General features: G+C 39.4%; 1 protein-coding gene across 1 annotated transcript in view; it reads left to right on the top strand.

The window, feature by feature from the left end:
* Positions 1-25,380, top strand: part of LOC126235547 (dehydrogenase/reductase SDR family member 11-like) — a 95,342-nt gene that overhangs the window by 59,057 nt on the left and 10,905 nt on the right. The window contains exon 4 of the mRNA XM_049944264.1: positions 23,709-23,838. Coding sequence (XP_049800221.1) covers positions 23,709-23,838 — 130 coding nt within the window. The remainder of the gene's footprint in view (positions 1-23,708; positions 23,839-25,380) is intronic.

Here is a 25,380-nt window from a genome sequence, read left to right on the forward strand (position 1 = left end):
CAGTCTCACCAGTACATAACTATTAAATTTTCTGGCTAGCAATTCGTTTGGAGGTTTAAAAAAATAATTTTTAACATATTTTTTTTTGCAGCGACAGCAACTGAAATTGTTTATATAAGAACTGTAGGCTATAGGCTCTATATTCTTATATATTTAAAAAATAACAATTGAAGAAGATACGCTAAGCAAAATCAGCCAAAGCTACCCAATGCTAGCCATGTAAGTCTTGTCCTGATATTGTAACTCGGTCTTTTATCGGTCCATGTTAGATAGAGTTGCAGTAGGGCGGTATACTGTTTCATTATTTTCATCATAGCAACAACACCAGCAACCGTTACGAAATTGTTTCGAATGAAAAACAGCCACAACTGCACTAATTACAGATGTACTAATGCACTAATACACTAATAACTGATGTAGTGGCGGAGGACATACAGAGCCATATGTAGTTTTACTTGTGATCGAAACAGGCTTATGTCCGTTGAAGTTATTTTCACCGATCGTGACGCAGCCGCTGGGTTAAGGCCTTTTTCATTTTTAAAAGCTTATGACTTCTGAAGAAGGCTATATTATTATAGTTGAAACCATGGTCAAGATTTAGTATAAACGTAATTAGTGCAACTGTAGGCTGTTTTTCATTCGAAATAGTGTACTGTTGTACTCAGAGTGAATGCGCTCATTGTCATCACAATAAAGCAAAGAACGTATTGCAGTAGTCTGTTGGCTATTTCTGTGCAAATGGCTTTAATCTGATCTATTATGTTTAAGGCAATTTAAAAAACAATCTTTAATCCCTACATAGATGGACGACGCCTCTGTTAGTAGTGTTATTTCAGCCAGCGCAGATGACTTCGTTATGACTAATGAATGAATTTGAACTTTACTAAGTCCGTGTACTGTTACGCGTACACTACCATTTCTTTAGATTTGCAGTTTCGTCTGTCTTGAGGTGATAACAGTTTCTGTCAGGAGAGGTCGTAATCTAGTTGTTGTTTATCCGCATTTCTCAGCTAGCCAATGACAACACTTAAATTGCCCTTTGCTGAATCCACCAAATCTTTGATTCGCTAGCACTCAAATAAGGAATCAAGTATTTTCCGCTTCAATGTAATCTGTGGATAAGTTCAGTCAACTGAAGTTCAATCACTTTCATTCACATTTCATTTGTAGATCATTCATATTTTTAAAAAAATCAAACAGTGTTATGAACATACTGCATATAATGGTTACAAGTGCAGATATCTTTGAATTTTGTCATAATGAGAGTATTGAAGGGCGATCTGTATTCCGGCGTATCGACAAGCGCCGGCACGAAGACGAAGAACGCAGGAGCAGAGAAGGCTGTGAGACGACGTCAGACACTAGTTAGCTGACTAGGACCGCACCAGGACAGGAGCGGCCTCTGCAAGAAGAGAATATAAACGCCGCTCCTGCCAGCCCCGTCCGGACAGTAGAAGATGCGGACAGTAGTAGACCAGCACTAGAAGACCCGGTCTAGAAACCACGAAGACGCACCCTGGTAGGGCCGTCATCCTAACTGTTGTACTGAGACTTCTGCCTTATATCAAGTGCTTAGATGGACATTGTACTATAGTGAAGTACTGAGTACAAGACAAGTAATTCGTGTTTCTGTACTAGTTTAGATGTACTAAGGAGGTCACCGTGTTGTCACTCCGATGAAAGAACACGCCTTCCTTAGACAGAACCTACACGTGACACATTATGATCTTTCGTTTATACGAGTCAGTGCTATAATCCAGTTTTATCCTGATCATTTAATGGGCCTTTTATTCAGAATAGTTTCACCCCCCACTATCATGATCGTTCTCGTAAATAAATGAATAGTCAATAAATTTAAACTAGTAATTTTATACATGACCAGGTTTATAAGTATAGGAGAAATGAGTGAGTGCTTATGGTGTAGTGATGATATAAATGTTAGACTTTAGTCGTCCAAGTAAGTGGGTGATTAGGCGTTTCAATGATTGATGTTGACTTTTGTCAATCCTTGACTAGATTACGTATAACAATACGAGAGTTATACTCTGTATACCTTACTGTGGGCTTTTCTTTAGTAGTTAGTTATTAGAAGAACTACAAGTATTTTACATATGTGAGGAACTGTTTCGACTGACAACATCCTGTTTACTTCTATTTGAAGCACTGATATGTACTTGATCGTTCTTTTACTAATGCAGGTCTATTAGTATTTGATTATTTTGACTTGGGTTACGGCCTTAAATGAAGCACCGACATTGAAATGGTACATTTTGGTGGCATGTTAGCGTACATTTCTCTTGCTGGAATGAGTAGATTAATGAATTGAATCATATGTATTTATTTTACGCCATTTACTGCCTTTTAATGTATTAACTGGGTTCCATACCATTCTTCCAGTTCCTCCTCACTTGTGTTTCGTATCGTTATGAATGATGCTGCTTCAGCAACCTATTTCATTTTGTTACTTTATAGTAATGTCGATACAGTGTTACGCAAACGTAACTCCTTTCCACATTTCCCACCTTTCACTATTTATAAACAATGGGATCATACCTTACATATGTCTGATTAGCAATGCATATTTTCCGTCCTGTTAGTTAAACTGTGCACACAAAGAAGGGTTTAGGGTATTGTTATTCGCTTTCAACACAATTTTAGTACTGTTTCATGCCTATATTATTATCTCTAAGAGTAACGGTTTGTCACCTAGACTTATATATAACCCCATTTTTATTCAAATGTCTGGTGTTGATCTATAATGGAAATAACCGTGTATATATATGTATATCCTCATTTGTACTTGTTTGTACCATATAAATTGCTAATGTCAAGGTAAATTGCATCTTAGTGAAAATGAACTACTTTTAATGAATTCATCCTTTATACAATATGTTTGTATAATATATTTATTTTGTACAATAGCTCACAGACTACTGATGTCTCACATTGTTTTATGTATGGTGTCTTATATAGGGCCGGAAGATGGCGTTGATGCAACGTCGAAACTAGTAGCCAAATATATATGAAATATTAAGTACAGCTGGAGGAGTTTCATTTTTAATAAAAATTATACCAGCTGATGTCTCACTATCATCCAATTTAAATATCGATGCACAAAGATTAATGTGATTTGCTTAAATTGTTGTATAGTTATCCGAGAAAGCAGCATCCTTTAGGCACCCTATAAGATACGAGTGGCCAGGGCTCCCCCAGTCTGTTTTAATTGTTAAAAGCAATTCAAAACCCAAGATAACACAAAATATTTTTTTATTCAAGACAATCATTTTCAACAGTCTTAGCTGTCATCTTCAGGTGTTAATCATTCTACTGTAGTAAAACACGCTCATTTTACGCTGAACCTCATGTACAAGATGTCAAGTTGATAAAACTCAGTACATTATAAACGTTTGTCATCGCTGAAATATTTTAAAACATACAGCACCCTGTTCAAAAGACCATGTCCGTATACATATTGCTCACAGGGGATTGTCACATGATACAAATACAGTGCACAGTAGCACATCTGTGTACATGTCATATGTACTACAAAGAGATGTTCAAGACCTGAAGATGACAGCTAAGACTGTTGAAACCGGTCGTCTTGAATAAAAAATATATTTTGTGCTCTCTTGGCTTTTGAAAGGTATTTAGCAGATATTTTTATTGGTGTCCTGGACAACACTGCGTCAGTATTTAATTCATTTGCAGACTGATATTTATAGCTATAATATATTTAGGTTGGTTGGTACCTCCAAGTAGACGTAGCAAGGGCAAGCTATTAGTTCTTATTTTTACTCCTGGGCAGCGGGTCATGTGTTAAAGTGTGGACGCATGGACACGAAATGGTTAGTGTACACTGACAGGTGTAGTGACGTTAGTAGTGCAGTTACGACTATGGGAAAACAATACGTAGTAAGCTATGTGATGTGTTTGCGGGAAGACTATTCGACACAGAGGGAAAAAAACCAACATACTGATGTGTGTACATATCAATATATCAGATGTAAACATACCTGCACTTATACCCTTCACACCCCGAATATTTTGGCGAACTGTTTTAAAACCACTTGCATGGGGGCTTAATAAAAATATTGAATGCAAATAATTTTAATTTCTGCTTTAGTAGCTGTCTGTCCGATTACGAAGTCTCGTAACGGTTGGCCCTGACTATTATTATTACGCAATCTGACTGCTTAGAACAATAACAAAGAATGAAATGGAAATTTTCATTAACACAGTTAATTAATTAAGTCCCCAGCAACTATAAAACCAACGCAACAACAAGCACAAGAGTAACTGTTCTGTGTGTGGGAGTGTGACTCAACGTACGCATCTGGCACGGTTCTTCTTCAACAACACAACAATTTTTAAATAACATTATACTGAATTAATTAAAGAAAATACAAATACCATAATTACTCAAGAGAACCACAATTACACTCTAATCCAAGAACACAAGCCAGATGCTTTGTTGACTGAACCTGTAATGACACATTATCTAAAACATGGAAATAATGAAAAATAAATCAAGTTTCGTTACCTTCATATATTGAGCAAAATCACTCTCATAATTACAATATATCTCCACACCGCCTCGCTATTACCACATCTGAACAAGAACCTTTCAGTATCACATCTCAGCAAGCACTCCCTACTAGCACATCTGAACACGAACTGACTACCACGAGTCCTCGACAAGCACTCACTACTACGACATCTCAATAATCACTCTGCCAGTGGAGGCGGGCGAACAATGCTCTCTAGCGATCTCTGGCGCTGTGGCTCAGTGTAGCCACCTTTCATATGCCCTTCCTCCACGGCTAGAATTTGATGGTATTTTTGCCAGCATTGGTGGTGAAAATACCACCAAATTCGTCAAAAAAAATACAGACAAAAATGAAAGATAATATTAATACGTAAATATCATATAACTAGATAAAATTTTGGCTTTGCACTGACCTTTCAATAACCTATTATATAGAATACAGTAAGCAATACAAATTCTTTCATACATGTGACTTTACATAACAGTTTATACAAGTATTATGTGGTTAAACAGTTCAATCAATAGCGTCAGCAATGACGAATATGTGCAGGTAAGAGTCTCATAACTTTCCACAAACAGTAATACACAAAAAATCAGTTTATACAAATATTCACATAAACGCTTTCCATAGCCCAAGAATAAGCAGTTGACAGTTCCAGCAGTAGCACCCAGCAATGGTCAACAGGTGCAAATACCAATAAGTAACATTTTTTCAATAGAAGCAGTCCATCAGTGGCACCCGCAATGTTGAGCAGGTGCAGACACCAACAAGTAACACCATTTCAGTAGAAGCAGTCCATTAGTGGCACCAGAAATGTTGATCAGGTGCACACAGCAACAGGTGACTTCATTTCAGTAGAAGCAATCCATCAGTGGCACCCAGCAATGTTGAGCAGGTGCAGACATCAACAGGTGACATCTTTTCATTAGAAGCAGTCCATCACTGGCACCCAGCAATGTTGAGTAGGTGCAGACACCAACAAGTAACACCATTTCAGTAGAAGCAGTCCATTAGTGGCACCAGCAATGTTGATCAGGTGCACACAGCAACAGGTGACTTCATTTCAGTAGAAGCAATCCATCAGCGGCACCCAGCAATGTTGAGTAGGTGCAGACACCAACAAGTAACACCATTTCAGTAGAAGCAGTCCATCAGTGGTACCCAGCAATGTTGAGCAGGTACACACAGCAACAAGTCACATTTCTCAGCAGAAGCAGTTCAATAAAATACACTGTCACTGATCACACTGTTCATCAGAGTTTATAAGCAGAAATTAAACATGTCCTAGTGGCACCAATATTGTAGAAAAGGTGCAAGTAACAGTCCATACTATTCACCATAACTACTGAGACAGTTCAGTCATGAACAATAGTTTGAATGCACATACAATTTCTTTAACAAATTATTATCAATGCTCTTACACTAAACATACAAATCATAATAAACACACAAATGATATCAGGTAATTGTCACATTAACTATTACAGTACACAATAACAGTTAACCTATAATATTTATGGGTGTCAGTGCAAGCCACAACAAACAAGTGAAATAATATTTAGGAGATAGGTTGGGATCACTTCTCTGGGATTATAAAAGGAAAACACACAAAACACACTCACTCATCTTTCATCCACATTAGTGCTACTGTGTAATTGAATAGTGTTAACTGTGTAAATGCAATTCTGTCGAAATTTTATGTTCATTATGTGTATCAAGTAGTAGTGGCAGCAATGTATAACAGTCAATAATAGTTAGTCAACGTCATAGTCATCATGTCTAGACCAATGTTTGCCAAGCCAGATCAAATTGTACTGTTGCTGAACAACTGTCAGTGAGCCAAGATATGCAAATACTTCCTCTCTTCAAAAAAAAGTGTATACTGCTTAGTGATTTGACAAAGTGTGTGTGTAGACAATCTTCCTTCTACTTGAGTGTTCTAGTCTGCCATCTTTATCCTCCTTGTTCCATATGGACCAACAAAAAAAAATATGCTCCTCATTTACTTTACCTCTTATCCACCAAAACTCCAATAATCATCAACTTAATCTCAATACTTCACTAATACCTTTTCAATACGTCGATCATCAATATCATTTATCTTACCTTTTGTCCACGAAAACTCCAATAATCATCTACTTCACCTAATCTCAATACCTCAATAATACGTCGATACATATAAACCTCAGCACCAATATCATTTCACTTCCATAACAACTCTTTCCTCTAGTCAGTCTCCTTGAACAAGTACAGACAAAATCCTAGTGCAACTTCAATTCATCATCCTATACAATCCGAAGACACAGTGTCCACACACAACCTCTGTGTAATCCATCTGACCCAAATTTTCTACTCATTATAAATTATAAGATACATTTTGGTTCCTTGTCCATCATTAAATAAAAGAAATGCATACATGACCTCTAACAGACTTAGTTCGAATAACTTTCAGTAATTAAGTACGATTACGAAGTGTTAATGATCATAATATTTCACAGTGTGTACACCACTTCAAGAATCATAGCAGAAGCAAACATGTGGAGTATTTTTTGTGTCAAGTGTCACTTCCTATTTCAATTGCTCACGAAAATGCAGTGTAATACTGTCAATGGTCTAAACCTAGTTTTGGTCTGTCATGTCGTTAGCTTCCTTCCTATTAGCATAAATTTATACAGCTTCCATAAAACCTCGGCTCATGTGACTTCTATGACTTTCTTGTACTAATGTCGTTCGTCGAATTATAGCAGTTCATTTTCTTATCTTAAAAATATAAGGCACTGAGCGTAAGCAAAACATGCAATAGCGAGTAAATATACCAGTAGAGAACAGAATGTCAACAAGTGGATGCAGCACAATCCCTATAACAAGGCTCTGCCAAGCGAACAATCTATAATTAATACCACAGTGTAACCTAAACTCTGTTCGTACACAGTATATCAGCATTTCTGTATACTAAATTGAAGAGTAGTTATGACAACAAAACAGAAATGTGTAAATATGCAATCCATACGCACAGCAGCAAACATGCCTTACACAATAAACAGGTCATTAGCATCACATCGACATAAGCAAATAAATGTTCATATGTAATCTTAATAAGTACCCATGAAGGCGCAAGCAGATAAATCACGAAGTATAACTTACATATCTAACCACATTAGCACAATTAATCAGGTGACAATTATAATTTAAATAAATAAGCACAGCAGGCACATAATAGAAAAATATGACATCAGTGAAAAAGCAGTGCAGCCAAGCAATGCATAATATATACAAATAACAACCCTGTTCATTAGTCAATCATTGTCAAAATCAGTTAATATGCGTGAGCACGTCGCTTCACTAGTAAATTCATAGAACATGAAATTAGCACAAAGTATGAATCACGTAATCGCAAGCAGCAAATTACGTCTGAAGTACGTACCTAAGTGGAATTATGTTACCTGAAAAATAAACTCAATTAACCGTTACCTTTTTTTGTTTATTACTTTCTTCTTCGAAATGACCTTCTTCCTGAATATTTTCTCCAAAGCAAGTCGTCTTAACGTCGGACACGCACAGAATTTACCTGAAGGTCTTAAATATTTTACACAACCGTATCCTGAAAAATACTAAACGTTAATAACATAATTTATAAACTCACCATAGCTTTATACAGAATTTAGTCGGAGAAATTAGACTGCGTATTTGTTTACGTCTGTCAGTGCATTCGCACTGAGCGCTCGATCAGCTGTAGGCGCATGACGTAGAAAGTGATTGTTTGCGGTTAACGACTGCCTTGTGCGGCGCGCCGACTTGACTGTTGCTTTGAGTATGTGCCGCCGCCAAAACACAGCGCGGTATCCTTGTACTCTCTCCATGTTTACGTAAACTGTTGGTTTCTCACAAGTATGTCATTCCACAAAAATTTTTACGTTAGATATGTGATGTATTCCCTTAGAGCGCCGAGTTTTAAGAGTTTCTACTTCAACAGTGTTATCATGAATAATTTTGCGAACTCTATATGGACCGTTATAAAGCAGAAAAAATTTGCGACATAAGCCTTTTCCTTTATGAGACAAACGATGAGATTTAATTAACACCTTCTGACCAACTGACAAGATTTTTAAACGACCAGGACGTTTAGCTGATTTCTCTCTTCTAGCAGCCGCAGATGCAATATTTTGTAGAGCCAGGTTGACAACTTCAGAATGCCGCAGTTTCCGTGAAGGCGGAAAAGAAACGATTTCAGAAATGCGATTTATCGGTGCTTTATTTTTTAATATCAGTATAGGCGGTAAAGAAGTTGAATCATTAGGAAGTTCATTCAGAATGTTTTGAAAAAGATGAAGATACTGATCCCACGTTCTGTGATTCTGATGACAATAAAGACGACACAATTTATTGATTTCTTTCATCCATCTCTCTGAAGGATTAGATTGAGGGTGAAAAAGTGAAATGAAAATTGGTTTAATTTTACGACGCCGTAGAGTACGAAGCCAAATTTTAGAGCGAAACTGTGATCCATTATCTGATATAACCTTATCAACATGACCAACTTCCTTAAGAAAATGTTTGATGAAAGCATTAGATACTGAACGAGCTGTTGCTTTGCGTAAAGGTGTAAAACACACATATTTTGATGTTAATTCCACTGCTACGAAAATATACGCAAAACCATTAGTAGAACGAACCACTGGACCGAACAAATCGACTGCAGCCATCTCCTTTAATTTCGCTGGAATGATAGGAAACAACGGTGCTCTGTGAGAAACTGTTGGCGGCTTAGCCTTTTGACATAATTTGCATTTGGCAAGAACAGATCGAATACGTTTTTCCATATTACTGAAGTAGCAATTTTCTCGTAATTTATGAAAGCATTTTCTGGGACCAAAGTGCGCATAACTGAAATGTGTGTACCAAATCAATTTATTGACCCACTCATCAGGAATACAAACTAACCAAACAGAGTTGTCGACCGATTTTCGTTTGAAAAGAATATCATTGCGAACTAAATAATACTGTCTGATCGCTACGCTTTCCTTTCTCCTCCACTTCTCCTTAATGTCCTTCCAGATTGGATCCTTATTTTGCTCCTTAGCGATGTCCTGGAGCGAAGACGAAATAAAGTTCTCAAACGCAACACCTTGAATGTACATCAAACAATAATGGTTTTCTTTGCCGTCCTCTTCGGCACTTTGTTTCAAACCCATAGGTGCACGTGATAAAGCATCAGCAACAATATTTGAAGATCCCTGTATGTAAACAATACTAAAATCAAATTCCTGTAGGTACAACGCCCATCGTGACAATCTGCCATGAGTTAATTTTGTCGACATAAGAAATTCCAGAGCTCGATGATCGGTGTAAACCTTAGTATGTCTGCCAAACAAAAATGTGCGAAATTTTGTGAAGGCCCATACAACAGCCAAAGCTTCAAGTTCCGTAATCGAATAATTCTTCTCTGATTTAGAGAGAACACGGCTTCCAAAGGCAACAGTTTTCTGTACTACAACGCCGTTTTCTTCTATCTCTTGAAATAAATGTGCACCTAGGCCTTTGTATGATGAGTCCGTCGCCAAACAAAAATCTTTAGATAAATCCGGATGTGAAAGAAGTGGGGCAGCAACTAAAGCATCACGAAGTTGTTCAAATTCTGACTGAGCTTCCTCATCCCAACACCAATTAGAATTTTTTCCAGATAATTCACATAAACGAGGTGTGGCCAAATTGTCCAATCTAACAAAGCGTCTAAGAAAATTACAGACACCAAGGAAACTACGAACATCACGTTTTGTGGTAGGAACAGCATAATTATGAATAGCGTCTAGTTTCTCTGGATCAGGGAGAATACCTTCTGTAGAAATAATGTGACCGAGAAATTTCACCTGAGAACGACCAAATTCAGATTTTTCCAAGTTCACTGTCATGCCAACTCGTGCAAAAATACGTAATAATGAATCCAAAATTTTGTTATGCTCACTCCAAGAACGTTTAGCAATAAGAATGTCGTCAACATAAGAAGTAATATTGTCACGAAGATAAACAGGTAAAATTTCATTTAAGCTACGAATGAATGCTGCTGAAGATACAGTAAGTCCAAACGGTAATTTCCGAAACTGGTAACAGTTACCAAAGGCTAAAAAAGCAGTATATTTTCTACAATCAGGGTGGAGTTCTATTTGCCAAAAACTTGCGCGCATATCAATCGTGGATAAAACTTTAATTCCATGGAAATGTTGAAGAAGTTCATCTAAATTTTGTGGACGGTCAGTTTCAGGAATAATAATATTATTTATCTGTCTGGAATCCAGAACCAAACGAATTGACCCATCCTTTTTAAGAACAACGTGTAATTGGCTGGTATAAGGACTGACTGCTGGCTCAACAATGCCCTGATCTAACATGTATTGAAGTTCATTCTTAACCTTGTCTCTGTAAGCCAAAGGAATAGCGTACGTTTTTCCGCGAAATGGTGTGTGTTCTTTTACTTTAAATAAATATTGTAAGCCTTGTATAGTTCCTGTGTGATGACTAAACACTGTAGCATGTGAAGTCAAAATATGGTGCAGCTCTTCTCTTGCAACGTCATCTGGCACTTCAGCTTTTTTAACCTTTTCATTAATTAATTCTTCGCTACTAATTATATCCTCCATCGCGTCTCTGTATCTATTGTCATTGTCATGAATAAACACACTGTCGTCATAATGCTCAACGAAAACATCAGAAGTAAGAAACCTTAAACATTTTGTATCTGATTCAGATCTTGCTAAACACTCGAAAAATTTCAAACATTTCGGCATACCGGCAACATTCAAATTCACACTTCCTTCTTTAAAGTTCAAAATTGCCTTATGTGTGTTAAGAAACTCCATACCTAATATAATCTGTGTACTGAGTAATGGAACAATAATAAAATTAGCAGACAATTCGTATCCTTGACAAATGAAATTTATGTTGGTCTGTTGTTTAACTTCCACACCTTTTCCAGAAATCGCTCCTCGAATTGTAGTTTTAGAAATAGGTAACACAGGACAGGCAATAGTTCTTTCACATATACGAAAAACTGATTCACTAATGACGTTCAATGGGCTCCCAGAATCTAAAACTGCAGTGAACTTATTCTTACCCACACATACTTCAATGACAGGATGTAAAAATGCGTCTACATTATTTTCCTTTTCATCTAGCAAAATGTCTCTCATGTCTTCCAGGCGTACGTAGTGTAAAGTCGTAGTGTCATTACTTTCTGAACCGTCTATATTGCTGCCAGAAGCCGAAGCTGCTAGTCATTGTCGATTGTTTGCGTCACGTCTTTGATTATTCCCGACATTTCGCGGATCAATTTCTACTATTTCCACTTGTCTCTCTGAATTTCTATCACGCGGAGGATGCCAATTAGGTCCTTCCTGTCTGTTAGATGCAAATTCTTGGTTGTGTCTGTTATTAAAATTTCTGTTTTCCTGTCTGTCTGCATAACTACTCCTTGTATAATTTCGACTGTCACTTCTGAAATTATTGTTGTATCTACTATCCTGGTTATTTCTGTAGTAAGAATTTCTATTGTTGTATGAATAATTTCTGTCTTTATGATACCGATTACTGTTTCCGTATGAATGATCATTCCGGTACGAATTACCGTTATCATAATTGCCTGTGTAATTTCTGTTAGAACGTCTGTTATTGTCATAAGGCTGGTATCTATTGTCCTGTCTGTTACGTCTGTCATTCTCAAAATTACCCATATAACGCCCGTTCCGATCACTATCCCTTTTCTCTGAAAATCTATCGTAATTACTGTTACTGAAAAAGTTACAAGAAGTCCCGTCGTCGTTGTCATACTCAAGTTCTTGTAACAAAGTCTTAAAAGTCTCAATGTCGTCTTTACATCTTCCAGCTAAAGCAATTTGTCTTATGGATTGTGGCAGCTTAGTTAAGCAAATGCGAATTAATTCAGTCGGGCTGTAAGGGTTAGAAAGGAACTGATTCTTTCGAATCATGTCTTCAAAATATTCTGCTGGTGTGCGGAACTCAGACTGTTTGAAATTACGCTGCATAATAAGACTGTGTTTGACTCTGTCTTGCGTGTTTTCGGACCAATATGCCGATAGAAATGCATGATAAAAATCATTCAGATTATTACACTCTCTAATGAGTGCACGCATCCGCGTCGCCGGTTCGTTTTCTAAATATCCACACATAAATTCCAGTTTGTGACTTAGTGGCCAATTTGGTGGGAGTGCATACATAAATTGATCTAACCATGCACATGGATGTATGTCATTCTTAGAATTGCGGAAGATCTTAAATTTCCGAACAGTCAAAAAGTGTTTATAGTCAAAGTTTTCGCCTCGTGGCGACAAAGACCTACCGCGTCTGTCCCAGTTTGAATGTCGATTATTGTCAAGTTCGCGCGCCTGGCGCTCTCTTGTTGCATCCCGTAAATGAAACAAATTATTTTCTTCAAACCCCTCTGGTATCTGTGATTCTAAATCTCTTTTGCCGTCTTTTCCTACGATTTCGCCTTCAATTTGTTTGACTTGCTTTTTTAATGCCTCAAATTCCCTTTTCACGCGTTCATTAAATTTTCCCTGATTTTCAACATGCTTATTTATGTCCTGATACTCTTCGGTTTCTGCAAATGGCAATGGTGCTGTATCATCTGAATCTCTGTCTCCATGTAAACTAAGATTTGTCAATTTATCTGAAATTTCCTCAAGTCTTTCCGATAAGTTTACGTCTTCCGTAAGTGTCGCGACTCGGGTTTCGGTATTGTCACATTTAGTAGTTAACTGTTCATATTGTTGTGTTAGATTATTTATTCTGTCATTTGGTACGGATTCCTCGATTCTCTCAAATATTTCTTCCTTATCGTGTGCACGTTGTAAATTTAACTCTGAAAATTTTTGTACTATCACGCGATCTCTTTCTTCCTGTTCTCTATCCTGTTCCCTTTGTCTAATCTCTACTGCAATTAATCTATTATTGTGAGAATTCAAAATCGGTTGTACTTCTTCTCTGATTTCTTTCTTTAATTCATCTTTCATGTTTTTGAAACATGTCCCTATTCGTGAATCTAACCGTGTTTCCATTGTTCCCATCTCAGTTCTAATTGTTCCTATTTGTGAGTCTAACCGTGCTTCCATTGTTCCCATATCTGTTTCTAAACGTGTTGCCACTGTTTTTAATTCAGATGCTATATCAGTTTTAATTTCAGATCGTAACTGTGATCCCATATTTAATATTGCACCCAACAACTGCTCCATAATAGCCGGTTCGAAATTCTTTTCGCCCCTAACATTTCCCGCAAAACCAGTTTCCTTTGTCATAGCTGTAAAGCTATCTGTGTTCGATACTATTCCAGAATCTTCTATCGGTAATCTCGTATTCTCTGAATTTTCTGATTGAGAAAAATTTTGAAAGGGTTCTGGACTATTTTCCCTGCTTATTAAATTGTTTTCAACTTCATTATTTATCGTACTGTTGTCCTGTGTTGGCGAGTTCGCCATGTCAACAATTTCGTCATTGTGACTATCCATCATTTTTGCCTTTTTCATCGATCGCGTAATCATTTACAAAACATACAAAACTCGTCACAGTACGAAAATTACAGAGAATATAACACGTTATCACCAACAATACCATTCACACGAAACGCTTCCTTCAAACACGACTAACGAACAATTGAAATAATTGCACTAATTTGTCAAACCCATAGACAAGACAACCAATATTAAATTTTGAAAAATACCATCAGAAGAATGCCAATTACCAAATCTACACATGCAATATAGACTACAATTACTAAACTACAAATTACTACAACAATACTACTGTCTACTATTTTTACAATCAGAAGAATTCCAAGGGACGATCCGAAGCAGCGGTCGCCACGTGCATGGGGGCTTAATAAAAATATTGAATGCAAATAATTTTAATTTCTGCTTTAGTAGCTGTCTGTCCGATTACGAAGTCTCGTAACGGTTGGCCCTGACTATTATTATTACGCAATCTGACTGCTTAGAACAATAACAAAGAATGAAATGGAAATTTTCATTAACACAGTTAATTAATTAAGTCCCCAGCAACTATAAAACCAACGCAACAACAAGCACAAGAGTAACTGTTCTGTGTGTGGGAGTGTGACTCAACGTACGCATCTGGCACGGTTCTTCTTCAACAACACAACAATTTTTAAATAACATTATACTGAATTAATTAAAGAAAATACAAATACCATAATTACTCAAGAGAACCACAATTACACTCTAATCCAAGAACACAAGCCAGATGCTTTGTTGACTGAACCTGTAATGACACATTATCTAAAACATGGAAATAATGAAAAATAAATCAAGTTTCGTTACCTTCATATATTGAGCAAAATCACTCTCATAATTACAATATATCTCCACACCGCCTCGCTATTACCACATCTGAACAAGAACCTTTCAGTATCACATCTCAGCAAGCACTCCCTACTAGCACATCTGAACACGAACTGACTACCACGAGTCCTCGACAAGCACTCACTACTACGACATCTCAATAATCACTCTGCCAGTGGAGGCGGGCGAACAATGCTCTCTAGCGATCTCTGGCGCTGTGGCTCAGTGTAGCCACCTTTCACACTTTTTGTACAACTTAAATCTGAAATACTTCTTTCAGCTTAAGCAGTAAGTTAATTATGGGTTCCTCAAAAAAGATAAATTTCTTCTGTTGACACTTTAGGAAGTATTGATAACTCAGTGAATATTTATTATTATTACAATAACTCCAAGTTGGTTTACTCACCACCACAGAATACAGTATCGTGCAATGTGTTCGCGAACTTCAAGTGGTGTAGTAACAAAACAGCTGACCTGATCATGATGAGAACGAAAACTGGTTTCAACATTGATACACAAGCGTTCATACAGTTTATTAATTTCGTTTCATTGTGCAAATATCATTGCAGGAGATGTAGTGCAGATTCAAACCGTTTCTTGTTATGAACGGCCGTAGACCAAGTGAATGCTGAATGTAGCGTCGTAAATTTCCGAGTGCACATCTCGACCAATCTCCGCGACGTTGAAGCAAGAAAAGAAAACAACAAAAAACCTTTGTAGTTTCACTTTGATCAGCTTTCTTCTTTCAGTAATTCTGTTCTCAAACAGGGGACTGATGACCCTAGAAGTTAAGTCCCATAGTTCTCAGAGCCATTTGAACCGTTTTGTCCTCAGACAGGTTTCAATCGACATCCTCCATATTTCTCTGTCCCGAACGTTCTCCTTCGTTTGGTTGTAACTTCTTCCCCTCTTCATACCTGTTGACATTCCAAACCATTTTCTCCCTCTCCCTCTTTTTCGTTCTACTTTTTCCTTCATAAAAGAAATGATCGTATGGCATTGTTGGCCGGGAGGCCCCAAGCGGGGAAGTTCGGCCTTTTTAGTTGACGCCACTTCGCCGACTTGCTAGTCAGTGATGATGTAATGATGGTGAACACGCAACACCCAGTCATCACGAGGCAGAGAAAATCCCTGACCCCGCCGGAAATCGAACTCGGGACCCCGTGCGCCGGAAGCGAGAACGCTACCGCAAGACCAGATCATAATTCTCTGTAGTAGACAATTACCACGTAATATGTGTCCAATCAAACATATTTTTCTCTTCTTTATCATCTTCATGAAGTACCTCTCCTCTCGTACCCTGCTCAGCACCTCCCCCTTTCTCATTCTGTCGATCCATTTCACTTTCTCATTTCTTCTCCATAACAACATTTCAAAACCTTCTACAAATTTTTGTTCTTTCTATATAACTTTCCACATTTCAGAACCATAAAACGCCACACTTCACATAAAATATTTGGCGAACCTCTTTCCGGCTGTCAGCAAACCCTTCACTCTCCAGAAAACTCTCTTTTCGATGGAGATTCTGCGTTTCATTTCCTCTGGACAACTTCTGCTGGAAGTTATCAATCTTCCCAAATATTGGAATGACTGAAACTGTTCTAATAACATTTCCTGAAGTGACATACTAATCGAGTCGCCTTACTTTCCGATTCTCATCACCTCGGTCTTGCCAATGTTCAGTTTCATTCCACATTCTTTACCAACACTTACCATACTCCCCGTTATAACCTGGAGCTCTTCCTCCGTTTCTGCTAGCACAGTCATATTGTCAATGTACTTGGCGGTTTTTATTCTTTCTTGTCTCAGTGCAAATCCTTTTGATTTTTTCAGGAAACATATTGAAAAGTGCTGGTGAAATACAGCAACCCTGTCTCACATCTCTTCCAGTCCCACCTCTTCAGTTTGTCTACTTCTACTCGAACTACCATTTTTTGTCCTGTATAGAGTTGCTTTATCAACCCTCTGTCTTTCCAATCTGTACCTGAATGTTTCAAAATCTTCAGTAGCACATACCGGTCGTCCAATCAAGTATTTTTTCTCAGTCAGCGAAGTAAACACACGTTTGTCTGTTCCCTTCCAAAAACGTTTCTGCCATCTTCCTCAGACAGCCAACTCTTGTGTCTCTTCATTTTCTACACTCTCCTCTCACATTAATTAAGAATTATGACGTTCCTGGAAATGAACAGCTTCTCTATAAAAATCGACATGGATTCGGCAAACAGAGATGATGCGAAACTCATGAGATCCACAGCGCAGTGGACAACGGCGCTCAGGCTGATGCCGTGTTCCTTGATTTCAGTTAGGCATTTCACCCCGTCCCCAATTGCCGTTTAATGAAAAAAATAGGAGCTTACAGAATATCGGAACAGACCTGCGATTGGATTCAAGACTTCCTTGCAGATAGAACTCAACACGTCGTTCTTAACGGAACTAAATCGACAGATGTAAAGGTAATAACCGGAGTACCACAGGGAAGTGTGATAGGACCGTTGCTGTTCACAATATACATAAATGATCTAGTAGAAAGCGTCGGATGCTCTTTAAGGCTATTCGCAGATGTTGCAGTTGTTTATACCAAAGTAGCAACGCCAGAAGACAATAAGAATTTGCAGAACGACCTGCAGAGAATTGATGAATGGTGCAAACTCTGGCAGTTGAACCTGAACGTAAATAAATGTAACATATTGCGCATACATAGGAAAATAAATCCACTACTGTACAGTTACACTATTGACGGCGAACAGCTGGAGACAGCGTCTGCCGTAAAATATCTAGGCATAACTATCCAGACCGACCTTAAGTGGAATGACCTTATAAAACAAACTAGTGGGAAAAGCAGACACAAGACTCAGCTTCATCGGAAGAATCTTAAGAAACTGTAACTCATCCACGAAAGAAATGGCTTCCAAGGCGCTTGTTCTCCCGATTCTTGAGTCTTGTTCATCTATCTGGGATCACTATCTGATAGGGCTGATAGAGGAGATAGAGAAGATCCAACAAAGAGCGGCGCGTTTCGTCACGGGATCGTTTTGCTGGCGAGAGAGCGTTACGGAGATGCTAAACAAACTCCACTGGCAGAAGTTACAAGAGAGACGTTGTGCACCACGGAGAGATTTACTACTGAAATTTCGGGACATCACTTTTCAGGAGGAGTCAAACTACATATTACTTGTTTTGTAAATAAAACTGTCTTTTGCTGCTGCTAGCTACTTTATTTATCCCATACGCGTTTCGCCTTTTCCTTTTCCAAGGCATCATCAGTGGTATCTATAACGATACAGTTTTGTTAGTTACAGATTATCAAACAGTTCACTTCGCGATCTTTTTGTAAAAAAAAGTAATTACTTACAATTCGCTGATCTGCGTTTCCTCACATCTGGTCTGGAGGTCGCACTACGACTTTTATCATTGCCATATAATCTCATCTTTGTGTTCTCGCCATTCACACACTGTTCATCATGTTTCTGACTCTTTTTTGTGGTGGCCTGTTGTTCTTTTGGCACTCGATACAAATATTTCGTCGTACACTGTTTTTCACAACGTAAATATTGCGACTCCATTACGTGTTTCATCTATTTTCGGTATGTTTACCTATTTGGTGCCAACCTACCGAAGTATATGTTCGAGACTAACTTTTATTTATGATGTTTATACCGTGTGTGTGTGTATTAGTGAGAGAGAGATGGGGATAGAGCCGACGAGTTTGTTTGTTTGTATTTTTTTTTTTTTTGGGGGGGGGGGGGTGCGGGTGTACTTGCTGTTAGCGAGTCGTTGGAAACTTTGGTGACAGCAGATTTGACTTTTCAATATTCTGTGGAGGATTCTGTGGAGGGGTTCATGCATGACTGAAAAACAATGTAGGACGAAATAGTTGTATCGAGTGACAAAAGAGCACTTGCCCGCGAAAGGCAAAGGTGCCGAGTTCGAGTCTCGGTCCGACACACTTTTAATCTGCCAGGAAGTTTCGTATCAGCGCACACTCCGCTGCAGAGTGAAAATCTCATTCTGCAAACATCCCCCAGGCTGTGGCTAAGCCATGTCTCCGCAATATCCTTTCTTTCAGGAGTGCTAGTTCTGCAAGGTTCGCAGGAGAGCTTCTGTAAAGGTTGGAAAGTAGGAGACGAGGTACTGGCGGAAGTAAAGCTGTGAGGACGGGGCGTGAGTCGTGCTTGGGTAGCTCAGTGGTAGAGCACTTGCCCGCGAAAGGTAAAGGTCCCGAGTTCGAGTCTCGGTCCGGCACACAGTTTTAATCTGCCAGGAAGTTTCATATCAGCGCACACTCCGCTGCAGAGTGAAAATCTCATTCTGGAAGTATTTATATGCTTGCTGCGGAGGATGGCCGTACAAACAAACATATTACTTCCCCTGACATACATCTTGCGTATTGACCACGAGGAGAAAATTCGAGAAATTAGAGCCAATACAGAGGCTTACCGACAATCATTCTTCCTAGGCACTATTCGCGAGTGGAACAGGGTTGGAGGGATCAGATAGTGGTACACACACCATTATGTTGTGGAGTAATATGTGGATGTAGATGAAGGAAGAGACCGGTGAGGCTCTGGAAGGTACCGACAGGGATGCGGCGCCATGCCGACTGCATTGCCGTGTCCAGCTGCCTATATTTCTCAATTAAGGGTCCATGGCTCGAACAACACGATCAAGGTGGTCCCATATATTCTCGAGCCCACAAATTCTCGCATGGTTTAATCCCTGGGAATTTGGTGGCCAGGGGAGCGTGGTAAACTCATCCTGCAGATCTTCGAACCACGTTCATACACTGCGAGCTGTGTGACACGTTGAATTATCCTGCTGGTAGATGCCATCGTGCCGAAGAAAAACAAACTGCATGAACGGGTGTACATGGTTTCCAAGGATAGATGCATATGTGTGTTGATCCATTGTGCCTTCCAGAATGACAAGATTACCCAGGGAATACCACGAAAACATTCTCCAGACCAAAAGCTCCCTCCTCCGGCCTGACCCTTCCGACGATACAGGGTGAGCACAAAGTCTTGCCCTGATTATAAAAATTTATTACAGAATAACCGTTTGACATAATAATTTACATTTGATGCCGTTACATAGGTTAGTGTTATTAGTTTTTTTTTTAAGACCACTTACGTTAGTAAACCTCAACGTGTGCTCCCTTGGTAGATCGGAGAATGTAGAGGCGGTATTCCAGTTCACGTCAGGTGTTTCGTAACATGTGTTCTGTCACAGTACCCACAGCAGCTTGTGTCCTAACCCTCAGTTCGTCGACGTCAGCAACTAGTGTGACGAAGACTCTGTCCTTGACATAGCCCCAGAAAAATAAGTCAAGGGGCGTAATGTCTGGAGAGGATCGGTGGATTGGAGGGAACGGTCCAACACTTTGGCCACCCCACTCTTCAGACATTGCGCCCTTGACTTTTTTTCTGGGGCTATGTCAAGGACAGATTCTTCGTCACATTAGTTGCTGACGTGGCCGAGCGGTTCTAGGCGTTACGGTCTGGAGCCGCGCGACCGCTACGGTCGCAGGTTCGAATCCTGCCTCGGGCATGGATCTGTGTGTTGTCCTTAGGTTAGTTAGGTTTAAGTAGTTCTAAGTTCTAGGAGACTGATGACCTCAGCAGTTAAGTCCCATAGTAATCAGAGCCATTTGAACCATTTTGAACTAGTTGCTGACGTCGACGAACTGAGGGCTAGGAGCACACGTTGAGGTTTACTAACGTAAGTGGTCTTAAGAAAACTAATAACACTAACCTATGTAACGGCATCAAATGTAAATTGTTATGTCAAAACTGGCGCTAATAGCATAGGCACATAGGGAACACGCACGACACAGATCTGTAAGACCACGGTATTGGTGATAAGTTGAGAAAACCGTCCCGAAACACGTCTGCTACAAAACGCCCATGTTTCCTGCGCAGTTACCCCGACATGAATATGGGATATGATCACCATGCACACGTACATAGGCCACACAACGGGTTGGCATACTCTGAACCAGGTGGTCGAGCAGGTGCTGGTGTATAGTCTCCCATTCTTGCACCAGTGCCTGTAGGAGCTCCTGAAGTGTCCTAAGGGTTTGAAGACGTACAGCGGTACGTCGACCGAGAGCATCCCACACGTACTGGATGGGTTTTAGGTCTGGAGAGCAGGCAGGCCACTCCATTCCCCTGATATCTTCTGTTTCAAGGCACTCCTCCACGATGGCAGCTCGGTGAGGCAGTGCGTTATCATCCATCAGGAGGAAAGTTGCACCCACTGCACCCCTGAAAAGGCGGCCATACTGGTGCAAATGACGTTCCGATACACCTGACCTGATACAGTTCCTCCGTCAAAGACATGCAGGGGTGTACGTGCACCAATCATAATCCCACCCCACACCATCAAACCACGACATCCAAAACAGGTCACTTTCGAGGACATTAAGGGGTTGGTATCTGGTTCCTGGTGCACGCCAGATGAAAACTCAGCGATAATCACTGTTAGGACCATACCTTTACATGTCCATGAACATAACCTGGGACCACTGTTCCAATGACAGGCTTTACGGCCTCTCCTGTGACCAGGGGTCAGTGGAATGCACCTTGCTGGTCTCCGGGCGAATAAACCATGTCTGCTCAGTTGTCTGTAGACTGTGTGTCTGCAGACAGCTGTTCCAGTGGCTGCGGTAAGGTCCCGAGCAAGGCTACCTGCAGTCCTCCGTGGCCGTCTGCGGGCACTGATGGTGAGATATCGGTCTTCTTGTGGTGTTGTACACTGTGGACGTCCCGTACTGTAGCGCGTGGACATGTTTCCTGTCTGTTGGAATCGTTGTCATAATCTTGAGATCACACTTCACGGCATACGGAGGGCCCGTGCTACGACCTGCTGTGTTTGAGCAGCCTCCAGTCGCCCTAGTATTCTACTCCTCATAACGTCATCAATATGTGTTTTTTGAGCCGTTTTCAACACAGTCACCATTAGCACGTCTGAAAACGTCTGCACACTTACTCGCTGCACCGTACTCTGACATTCACCAACACACCCCTGCGTATGTGGACTGCTGCCAGCGCCACAGTACGACGACCGCAGGTCAAATGCACAGCATGGTCATACCCCGAGATGATTTAAATCCGCAAACCGCCCACCAAAGCGTTGTTTCACCATGTATCAGCGTCATCCTTAATTTATGAGGATGAGTGTACTTTAATCACGGCCATACGCGAACGGTTTACATACTTAGCAGATTCGGAAATATTTCCACTCTTCACCCAAAAGCCAGTGACCACGCCCTTTTGATCGTTAGATAAATCGCTCCGTTTCCAAATTACGAGAACGACTGCGCTGTTTCCCATATCCCCTGAACATGCTTTATATACCCCTCCCCCTCCCGCACTATTGGTGCTGCCATTTACAAAATGTGAGTGGTTATTGCATGTTGACATCGAACATAGGCAGCAGTCACATTAAAGTGACTGGACTGTACAAATTCGAACCGATCTCCACCTATATTCTCCCCTAGCTTCTTTTCTATTCGTTTCAGCACTATTCTGGTCACAACCCTGGTAAAATGGCATATAAAACTAATTATCCTATAATTTTTACGTTGACTGGTGTTGCATTTCTTTGGTAAGGGAAACATTGTGGTTTTAAGGAGGTCTTCGGGCCCCATACCAATGTTATATATTTTGTTGATCAGGTTTGTAATTACAATTATAGCATCATTTCCTAAGGTCTTCAGAGCCTCAGATGGAATTTAATTACAACCCATCGCTTTCCTTTCCTTAAGATCCTGAATCGCTTTCTCCACCTCACATTTTTCTGTAATCGGTCCTAAGGTGTTTAAACAATTACCAGTGTGGAAAAACATTAACATTAACATACGATAAACTCTGTGGTGCACTTTATCGTGTATCGTTTACAAAGCCAATTCTTCAGTAGTACAGCAAAAAATCTGAGTCACTACTAGTTACAAATACTAACGTAGAATATGTGGATATCTCATAATCGCTGTTGTGTGGATCCTTACTAGGGACGATATGAGCAACGCCAGTCATAGCAGTAGAGTAACACTCACAGGTCCTCCGATCAACATGTCAAATGAGAGAGGAAGTAAGCGTAGCAGTAACAGTAACTATGGTGTGAGAAAATGCTCTCAGCCTTCTTGGCACTCCGTAGCCTGTTACTCCTGATAAAGGTGATACAGGTAATAACAGAAAGCTCGATTTTATACCCTAATTTAATGCCGCAAGAACACCGAGAACATCTTTCACGAATATAACATCACATTAAACTTTGCTCCCGTACTAACACCGTGTCGGATTTACTCCTGTTGAAACACTTGGCGCATCAATAAGCAAAGCTAATGTTAGATCGCTACATAAACATTCAGAGTATGGTGCAAGGTTGCGTACGAGAGTGTTTCTCGAAATGTGTGGTAAACATTGAAGTTACGTTCATGGAATTTTTCCCTGTCAGTCGTATGAATTACTATGACTGTGGAGTTTATTGACATGCCTAGAAAAATCTAAACACAGTTTCGCAAATCATCACCACTGAATGATGTGCTATCTTCAGTTTGAGTAAAGGAGGAATATCAAAGGAACAGTAGGTATATCAAAGGAACAGCAAGAAAGATGCGGGAGATGTATGAAGAAGTAGAACACTATAAGAATAGGCAGAAAAATACCACATGTGTGTTTCACTGTTAAACTATTAGTTGAGATTAATCATCCAAAGTAATGCTGCACATACTGACTTCCAATTCACCTGCGAAGTTGCAACCAGTATCTAATGTTGCAATCTGTTTCCTAATTTTCAGTGTTGCAGGACACACACTGCAGCTTACAGATGGTAAGGCGATGTATGCTGCCAGCAAGCACGCCGTAAAAGTCCTGCTCGAAGGGCTGAGAAAAGATCTCGTGAGCAAGGGTAGCAAGATACGAGTTGGGGTAAGTTATCCATTACATGTGGTACATGGCTAGCAGGTCTATGTCAGTCGTTTTCATGTCAATTATATTTCCAAATCACTGTTGTTACGAGTACTTTTATCGTTTTCCGTTTTTCTGACACAACTTGTTTTTCACATATTCATATTCCAGCCATCCTTAGTAATGTAGCATATATCTATCTCCTAAAAGTACGCTGGTTCTCATAAAACAAGGAAAACTCAGACTACAATCAAAAAACTAAAATGTCGTATAGAACGTACTTTGCGAAAGTATAAGACACATGACACATGGTTAATTGTACAAGGAAACACAGTTCTGAATGAAGGATCAGTGTAGTATGCTGTTTATGTTCACCACATAAAAAATAGAGCAGTTTGTTTCAAATACGCCATATTGACCGTAAATTTTTTTACATAAGCTGCTTGCAGGCAGTAGTTTATTTAACGGGACTAGTCTCAGGCGTTGCCCACCATCAAGGCTGTCTCTACTACACAAAAGACACATATTTCTTATAATGCGTTACTTATAGTTTGCATAGTAGTGTTTTATGCACATGTGACTTTTCAGTTCTTTGAAAAGCGATTTCCAGTATGGTAATGCACTCTAGCGTATGCCAATGACAGTATTTAGTAGTATCCATGTAATAATGCATTTTGGAATTTGTATGTAAATATATGTAATCAGCATAAGGTTTTTTTACTAATATATACAGAATTATCATTGGTAACTGCTGTAAATGCGAAAATTATTTTGTTATACATAATAGAATATATAACACCACTTCTAATTTGTTTTAGCTTTGTTAGAAGAAGAAAGACGTGTGTTATCATTAAAGAAACTAGTTCTGTTAAATAAACTGCTACCAACAAACAACTTATGTCAAACAATTAATGATTAATATGACTTATTTATACTTTCCACAAGCTGCAGAGCACCTTATGCACTAGACATTCTAGATAAGTTTACTACAAGTAAAATAACACTCTTGCGGATTTTTGCAACCCTCAGCAAATGAACTACACATAGAACGAACTTTGGTGCCATTTATCATTGCTGTGTGCTCCGTGCAACGTGAATGCCAGTCGTCTTACAAAGCTAGCCTCTGCATGACCATTCCAAAGTTGTTCTATGAGACCGGATTGTGCGACTGAGGTTTTCACATCACGTGATGAATTTATTGTGTAGCACAGGATTTTCGTGGGAGTTGTGTTTGGCTGGATGTTGTGTAACTATGGGTTTTTGAATAAATGTTTTGTTTTACAATAACAATTTACGATGCCAGGGTACATGCATAAATAAGGAAGTCGATATTTGCACCCCGTCTACGAATCAACAGCTTCAAATGACACAATACTTACGAAAAGTAATGTTCCTAAAGTAATAAAATAATAACAGTTTAAAAGAGGTACTAAATACATACAGCAGTAGTTAAGATACGTGCATAGATATCATTCATAAGAAATACAGCTCCAACCAACAGAAAGAGACTTTGCAGAGGCTACAGAAATAGTATTGCACAGCAACGTTGGATTAGCAAAAGTT

This window comes from Schistocerca nitens, chromosome 2 (genome assembly GCF_023898315.1).
Source record: "Schistocerca nitens isolate TAMUIC-IGC-003100 chromosome 2, iqSchNite1.1, whole genome shotgun sequence".
Taxonomy (NCBI): Eukaryota; Metazoa; Arthropoda; class Insecta; order Orthoptera; family Acrididae; genus Schistocerca; species Schistocerca nitens.